General features: G+C 44.3%; 1 protein-coding gene across 1 annotated transcript in view; it reads left to right on the top strand.

The window, feature by feature from the left end:
* Nucleotides 1-7,311, top strand: part of SMCHD1 (structural maintenance of chromosomes flexible hinge domain containing 1) — a gene marked incomplete at its 3' end in the record, with an annotated part of 31,063 nt that extends 23,752 nt beyond the window's left edge. Inside the window, exons 29-37 of the mRNA XM_008944818.1 lie at nt 192-310; nt 804-971; nt 2,351-2,476; nt 2,699-2,778; nt 3,594-3,751; nt 4,768-4,883; nt 5,341-5,402; nt 6,754-6,841; nt 7,180-7,311. Of these exons, the coding sequence (XP_008943066.1) occupies nt 192-310; nt 804-971; nt 2,351-2,476; nt 2,699-2,778; nt 3,594-3,751; nt 4,768-4,883; nt 5,341-5,402; nt 6,754-6,841; nt 7,180-7,311 (1,049 nt within the window). The remainder of the gene's footprint in view (nt 1-191; nt 311-803; nt 972-2,350; nt 2,477-2,698; nt 2,779-3,593; nt 3,752-4,767; nt 4,884-5,340; nt 5,403-6,753; nt 6,842-7,179) is intronic.
* Nucleotides 7,312-7,885: the final 574 nt, after the last annotated feature.

Here is a 7,885-nt window from a genome sequence, read left to right as displayed (position 1 = left end):
GGAGGTGGGACCAGGTGGCCTCCAGAGGTGCCTCCCAAGCTCAGCCACTCTGACTGGTGATGTGCATGTAAATTTTCTCTGTATTGTGTGTATGTTGTACACATGTATATTCTGTATGTTGTATAATGTTTCATTAAAGCAGCTGCTGAAGTCATCATCTTAATAATGATTGTACTCCTCTTTTTTAACAGATGTGGTGATTACAGATCAGTATGGAAATCAGGTTCAGACAGTGACATCCTCCTGTATAAATTCCCTGGGAGTTTCTGCACCTGGGCTTGATAAAACAAGCTTGAAAATATCTTGGCAGGTATTTGGGGGATGTCTTATAGTTTATTTCATTGTGACCTTTGTGTGGGAGTTGTCTTAGTTATGTCAGGCAGAATTGAACCAAAACCATGGAAAGGTGGTCAAATTAAATCCTAGTTGGTAGGCTGTGGGAAGATAGAGGCTTCAAACACTAGAGACATAGGAACCTGCTCTGAGGAATGAGCAGTGCCTGTTAAAAACCTGTCATTTAAACTGCAGTCTATACCTGTTGAAATAACATTGGATATCACAAAGTAAACCTTGCACATGGAAAAATGGGTTCTGGAGAAGTGCTGGAGTTGGGAGCTGATCCCTTCTTACACAACAAGTCCGTTTAAATGGATCAAAAGGAATAGAAGCTGCAGTTTAGTTTTCACAGTAGTAAAAGCAAGTGATGTCTAGCAGGCAGAAGCATTAAAGTGCTGTGTTGAAGCAAATGACTGAATTATACTTCCCTTTGTTCCTGATAACGTGTCCTCTCTGCCTGTCTGCAGGGCAGCACTCTGACCATGCGGGTGAAGGGCATTCGGTTCAGGGCGTGCTCGCTGGGCAGCAAGGAGCTGTGCTTCGCCTGGAGGGAGTTCCTGGACTTCGTGCGGGTGACGCTGACGCCCGGGGCCCCTGCCAGGCTGCAGCTGCTGGACTGGCCAGAGCCAGAAAAGGCAAGGGGCAGGCTGGGCTTGGAGAGACCAACAGGGTCAGCAGTCAGCAGGGCTTTAGGGCAAACGCTTTGTGGAGCACGGGATGCCAAGCTGGAACCCCTGATTTCTTACTTCTAAAAATTGTCAGAGTATGACAACTCTAGAGACCTTTTTTGTTCTATATAGAGCAACATAACACAAGAAAATCAAATGCTTTGCAGTCTGTCTAATTATATAGATGTACTTCAAATGAGACTGTAGGTGTGAAACATTTCTCGTACAGTAACATCAGTTTTTTGAAAGTAAATTTAATTTGGACTAACCTAACTCCTACACCTGTGTTTCCAACACTGTATTTCCTGATGTCTCTTAAAGAGTTCATTCTGTCCCATTTGCCCTTCTACAGGTGATGTATTTTTGTGAAGATTACAAGTGTTTGCAGTCAGAAAGGGGAAGGGAGTACGGTACATATCAAATGAGAAGGATTAAGATTTTTGGCACCATCCATTTATTTGCTCTTTTGGTTATTTCTTTTTATCTTTTTCAATGTTTACTTTGGCTATTGAAATGATAGTGCAGCACAAAGGAAAATAGGACATTTGAACCAGGTAAAAGAAAATTGGATCTCTGAGTAGAGAGCAGGAGTAAAGTTTGGCATGTTGAGAAAGTGGAGAAGGAAGTTACTGAAGAAAAAAGTGAAACAAAAAGTATAGGGAGTATCAAAAGTGTTTTTAATCTTTAGAAAGCTGTCAGGGTATATCAGAAGGTAGAAGTTTGAGGCCATTTATTGTGGCCTTCCAGTGTCTGAAGGGGGCCTACAAGAAAGCTGGGGTGGGACTTCTTAAAATGCCTTGTAGGGTAATAAGATGAGGGGTAATGGCTCCAAACTAGAAGAGGAGAGATTGAGATTAGATGGAAAGTTTTTCACGGGTGAGACCCTGGCCCAGGTTGCCCAGGGAAGCTGTGGATGCTCCACCACTGGAGGTGTTCAAGGCCAGGCTGGATGGGGCTCTGAGCAACCTGGTCTAGTGGGAGATGTCCCTGCCCATGGGAGGGGGGTTGGAACTAGAGGATCTTTAATGTCCCTTCCAAACCATTCCAAACCATTCTAGGATTCTGTGATTTTACAGGAAGGAAACTGTTTGATAAGCCTCTTGAGAAGTGTGTCCTTGTGGTCACACCAATACACGTAGCACGTGCAATTCGGTTCAAGCAGAGCATGTCGACAGGAAACCTCTAGAAACACCTTCCTGGAGTCTGCCAGACCTGTTCTGGTCTAGCTGTTAAGAGAGACAGAGAGTCTGGAAAAGGCAGCCACCGTTGCTTGGGGGATTCCTGACCTGCCATGAATGTCTGATGGACCTAGAACCAGGCAGTGTGGTGTGCTTGTGTCTCTTCAGCCTCTCACCGTGATCAATGGCAGAGAGCTGCAGAAGCCCCTTATTGTCCAGCTGTGTGACCAGTGGGGGAACCCCTGCTCTGAGCCCAACGTCAGAGTCAGCCTCACAAAGAGTAACAACCTGAAGGTAAGGCTGGGCCTTGTTGCCTGGGCTTGGGTAACACCAGGTTTGTTGCCATTGCTCTGTGGGGTGTGTCTCTCACAGCAGTGTCGCTCCCCAGTTCAGAAGTGCAGAGAAGCTGCTGCTCGGGTGGCAGGGCAGGGTGCAGGCAAACAAGCTAAACATCTTATTCTGAGGCTTGATGTTCCTTCTGTGTCACTGAGAGAATAAAATCTGCTTTTTTGACAGATTGTTCCTTCAAACCAGCAGAGTAAGACCGACGAGCAGGGTCAGGCCAACCTGGGAGTTGTTAGTGTGCAGGCGCCGAGGTGAGTCGAGGCCACCGGGCAGAGCTGAGCCCTGTGCTGCTGGGGCTGCTGCTGGGGCTGCTAGAGCTTCCAGAGCAGGAGCAGGCTTGAGGGCTGCCAAAACCTTGCTGAAGCCCTGCTTCCTCTGGGCACTAGCCGTTGTTTAAAGGATTGGGTAAACTGCCCAGGAGGGTCTTAAATACATGTATGTAGTTTTCCTTCTTTGTGACAGAACTAACAGTGTCTCATCTGCAGTGTGTGCTGTGGTTCCTGCTGCCTCGGGCGGGTCACCCTGCTCCCCTCACCTGCACATGTCCCACCTGGCTCTGCAGCCAGTGTTTCTGTGTCTCCCCACGTTGGAGTCCTGCTGCCTGCTCCCTCTGCCCCTGCGCTTGTCTGCCGAGACTGGGCTGGCTTTGGGCAGCTTACAAGCTGGCAATGAGTGCATGTTCATCAGCTGCTGGAGGATCTCATGGCCATTAGTATTTTTGCATTTGTGTCTGCAGGGTTTGATCCATGATGGCATTTCACATTTGGAAGAAAATAGATTTTAAAGGCTGTTGTTGGTGCTCGGTGTATTTCTAATGCCTGCATCCTGGATTGAGGAATAGCAGTTATCATATTTTAATTTAATAAGCTAACACCCTTAAACTCGTGACTTTACTCGTCTACCTTTGCATCAACAATTACATTTTTTTCTTCCATGTACCACTGATGACTTTTAGATACTTTTTTATCATGCTTTCGTGTATATGGTTCCAACCTGAAGTCTACTGATAATTGTCTTTTCAGAAGAGATGGTTTCTGACAGATTTTGTGATTTCTGTGTGTTTCAGGGGTGAGCACACTTTACAGATTAAAGCCTTCCACAGCAAAGCCACATTAGACTGTCCTGTAATCACATTAAATGTCCTGCCTGATCCTGAGAAACCAGTCTGCTTGAATGTTAAATATGACAAAAATGCTTCTTTTCCAGCAGGAGGCACCTTCCCTGGTGAGTAAAGTATTCTGGGTGGAAGCAAATCACTCAAGGGCTTGTAAACCTATGAAAAGCTGTCTTAATTATTCTTCTGGTCTATTTCTTTACTTCTTTTTTGTCTATTTGTCTCAGTTCTTTGTGACAGCCGTATCTGAGATGTCTCTGTAACACTTGGAGAGAAAAGATGTGTACATCCTCTTTAGAAAACATTCCAAAAGGCCTCTTATTTATTCGAGGTTATTGGGTTTATCTGTCTGTAAATGGTAAAACTACAGAATCTCTTCTCTGTCCTTAGTGAAACAGAGTGTTTCAGGGTTTGAGTTTGCCAGAAGATGAACTGAGCAAGTTCATGCGTGTTTTCCCTCGTTCCACTTTCTGTGGAGCAGTAACAAAGGAGGGAGCTAGGGAGTTAGAAGCCAGCTGGGAGCCAAGAGGAACCAAAAAGCCATCAGAAGTGTGCCAAGGCCCGTGCAGAATAGTCTCTCTGGCTGTTCTCTCTCACAAAAGGATGATCTTTGCTGAGTCCTAGAAGGGAAAAACCCGTCTCACGTTTTATATCCCACTAATATTCACAATAAGGAGAACAGATAAAGAAAACCAAGTTGTGACCATGGAGAAACATCTCTTAAAAGCAAAACAGAATTTGAAACCTCTGCCTTCTCCTGTAAGGAAACCTGAGCATGAGCAAGAGGCTTGTAGTGACTAATTCCAGAAGTCAGGAAATAAGTCTTCTTTGCAATAACCAAGGGCAGACTTGAAATCAGAATTGCTTTTCAGGTTTTTTTCAAAGCAGTCATTTGATTAAGTAGATGAATTTTTTTCTAGTGATTGTTAACTGGTCTAATTATGGGGCTAGGGAGTGAAAGTTTTCCTTAGCTGGTTTTAAATTCTTCATTGTTTTGGTTCTGTTTGGAATATGGGGTTTGTGTGGTTTTCTCTAGGTATGAAGGAGAGACAGAAGTCCATAGAGCTTGAGCTTCTTAATTCTGAATAAAAATAATCTTGAAAAATCATTGTCTTTCATTCTACAGATTTTATGGTTAGTGTTCTTTCTGAAGATGATAACATTATTAAAAACATCAATCCAGCTCGGATTTCTATGAAGATGTGGGAAGCACAGAGCAGTGGAACTAGGACACCAATTGAAGTAAGTCATCAAAGTGCATTTGCAAAATGTCTGTCAAAGTGCCAGCACAGGACAAAGGTGTTTGTAGCAGAAACTTACCTTCACCTGACCTCGATCAACATCCTACCCTAGATCTTACAGAACATGTTTTTACAAATCAGCCAGGCTGTTTATCAGTATTGTCCTGCTGCAAGTTGTCAGGCTGTTCAGATGTCCAGCCCAGAGTCAGGGCCAGGCGGCTGCTGCTCTGCAGAAGGTGGCCAACAGCCAGGAGGCTGCTACAAGTTGCCACTCTGGGTTTTGTGAAGAAAAGACTCTGAGAATTAAGAATGTGACAGTAGCACCTAAACAACAGATGGTGGTGTTGGACCACCAGGTGCTATCAGTGCTGCAAGTCAGTCAGGCTTGACAGCAGATGGCAAGGGAGGTACTTCAACCTTCAGTATATTGCATTACATTGTTTGTGTCTTTTTCTCAGGTTACAACGTTTAGCTGTAGTAAAGTGAAGGATGACAAGGAAGATGGCTTCTTCTACTTCAGGTACTGCAGCATTTGTGTATAATTACTGATGTCACTTAGTGTACAAAATACATTGTTTGAAATAGAACCAAGAGGTTTGGGTTTTGGTAATACCAATCTGTTACAGAATTAGTATAATAAGGTGCTACCAAATGATTAAAGATATTAGCAAGATTCTGTGAACATGAGGATTGAACTCTTCCCTAGGTACATTTGACATTGGTTTAATCCAGAAGAAGAGTCTAAGGGAATATGTTGGTATACATGATGAGAAGTGCTGGTGCTGGAGGGACTATATCATCTGCTTGTCTCTTCCTAGTGACATTCCTTAATTCCTGTCAGTGCTACCTTCAGCTGCTGTAGATTTACAGGCTGGACAAGGCAGACCTAACTGGGGTTTGGTACCTGCTGTGACTGAGTTCATCCTGAACCCCGGCCCTGGCCATTTAGTGGTCCCTCCTTGGGTTTCTTCATCAGAGATGCTGCCTTGGAAGACAGGCAGCAGAACTAGAGCTCATCAGAAGCTGGTGCCTGACTGCCATGTTCTTGCTCCGTCTCCCCAAGTTTTTCAGTGCACCCTGACAAGGCAGCTGCTACTTTCACTTTTAACCTAGATAAAATGCAGAAGAGAGGGTGAAATGGTTCCTTCTCTTTATGAAGTACCGAAATGAAAAGTCATGGCCTGTTCTAGAAGCAGGTGAAGCTTTGGGATTTTGTTGTTTACAAGTTAAGCATTCTAGGGAATCCTGCATCTTACTCCTTCCCAAACAAAGAGCAAACAAATTGCAGAACGTTATTGATAAAACGGATGAAATTAACCAATTCAAGAGTGCCACAATTCATCCTCTCAGAGAAATGTCTGAGTCCTGGTTAGACACTAATGGCATCTCCTCCAAAGTTCCGAGTACTTCTGAGTATGAGGAGGAGTTAGCTCCTCAGGCTTTTTGTAAATTCAAGCCAAATATTAAATTTGGAGAGAGTTATTTGTTGTTGCAGATCTAAACATCTCTACACACTGATTCAGTAGCTTTATGAAAGTTCATTGAATGGGAAGTGAGATGAGGTAGACTTGCAGGTTTCTGTGTAATAGGACCATGACAAACTTCCTGTCAGCTGGTGGAGAGAAGCACTTGGAGGAGACTTCCCTGATCCAGACTTCCAACAGCCTCATTCTAGTTCTGGAGAAGCTTTCGTGGCGTTCCTCCTCGCTGGAGGAGGAGTGCTGTGGAGGAGTGCTGAGGCACCACTCAGCCCTCAGCAGGGCTCTGGCTGCTCTGGAGGACAACTGCAAACTGGAATTGCTTCTGTACTTACGTACTTGTCGCTTTGGTGTTGACTCACTTGTGCTTGGTTTCTGGTTTTGCTTGTTTAGGGATAAAGTGATTCCAGAGAGAGTGGGCGCTTACAACATCCAGTTCACCTTTGCCATGGATAAGGCCAATATCCTCAGCAGCGACCAGGTCTGGATCTGCCGCCGCTTCCGCGTAGCCAGGGGCACGTAATGCAGCAGGGTCTGGGGGCAGCAGCTGCTGTGCTTTGTAGCCTCAGAGTGCACTGGCACTTGCAAGCAGCTTTTATAACTCACCAGAAGTTTTATGGAGTAACAAAGCTGTATGCTTTGCAACCTAGTGGAACTGTTTAATAATCATGCTAATTAATTTCAAGATTGTCAGTAATTTTCATATGCGTTTGCTTCAGTGTTTTTTTGAGCAACCTATGTGTGTAGGTGAATTGCAGGGAATTATATCAGTCTCCATTTAATTTTGTTTTGTTTTATTCTTCCTCCTTTTTCTGCTAGATTATAGTTGAAGTTGTACCTAATGACCCTGTACGCTTGTTACCCGATTCTTTACCAGCTACTCCAGCAGTTTCCAACGTTCGAACTCTCACCAGCCGTACACTGGTCAAGGACTTGCACCTCCATGTAATGGTAACTATGCCTTTATACAAAGCCCTAATAGGGGGAGTACGTAAAACTGCTAAAAACATGCTGAATTTTGCTGTAAGGCATTGCTGCTGCCTCTTTGCAGATTAACTTCACACGCAGAAATAGATGTGAATGGGTGATTCCCAGTTTGACAGGCACATCTTGTTTCATCTGCCTGCGGATGACCGAATCTAAACCATGCAATCCCTGCTGTTGGGCATCTCAGCAGAAACCTGTTTCTTGTGGCCACAGGAAAAAGTGTTTCAAGAACAGATTCTAGTGGGAGAACACGTCAAGATACAGAAGATGTTTCTCTCCCTGAGTTTTATCCTGGGAGGCAATTTCTGTTAGAAATCTTGTGTTAGAAAAAATAAGGTTTCCTGAACTTTGAACGTTCACAGGGATACAGGGAGATCTCTTACCAGTTACCACCATGGGCAAAACAGACTCGACTTGTGTAAAATTTATTTTAATTGGTGATAAATTAATTTGAATACTGAGAGACAAAGGGGAAAAAAAAAAAACATAAAGCAACACCTTCTGCCCCAGCCCTTCCCAGGCTCTGCTTTGCTCCAGA

Source organism: Merops nubicus, unplaced genomic scaffold, assembly GCF_000691845.1.
Source record: "Merops nubicus isolate BGI_N331 unplaced genomic scaffold, ASM69184v1 scaffold18987, whole genome shotgun sequence".
NCBI classification, from domain to species: domain Eukaryota; kingdom Metazoa; phylum Chordata; class Aves; order Coraciiformes; family Meropidae; genus Merops; species Merops nubicus.
The sequence above is the reverse complement of the archived record's forward strand: the minus strand, read 5'-3'. Positions and strand labels throughout refer to the sequence as shown.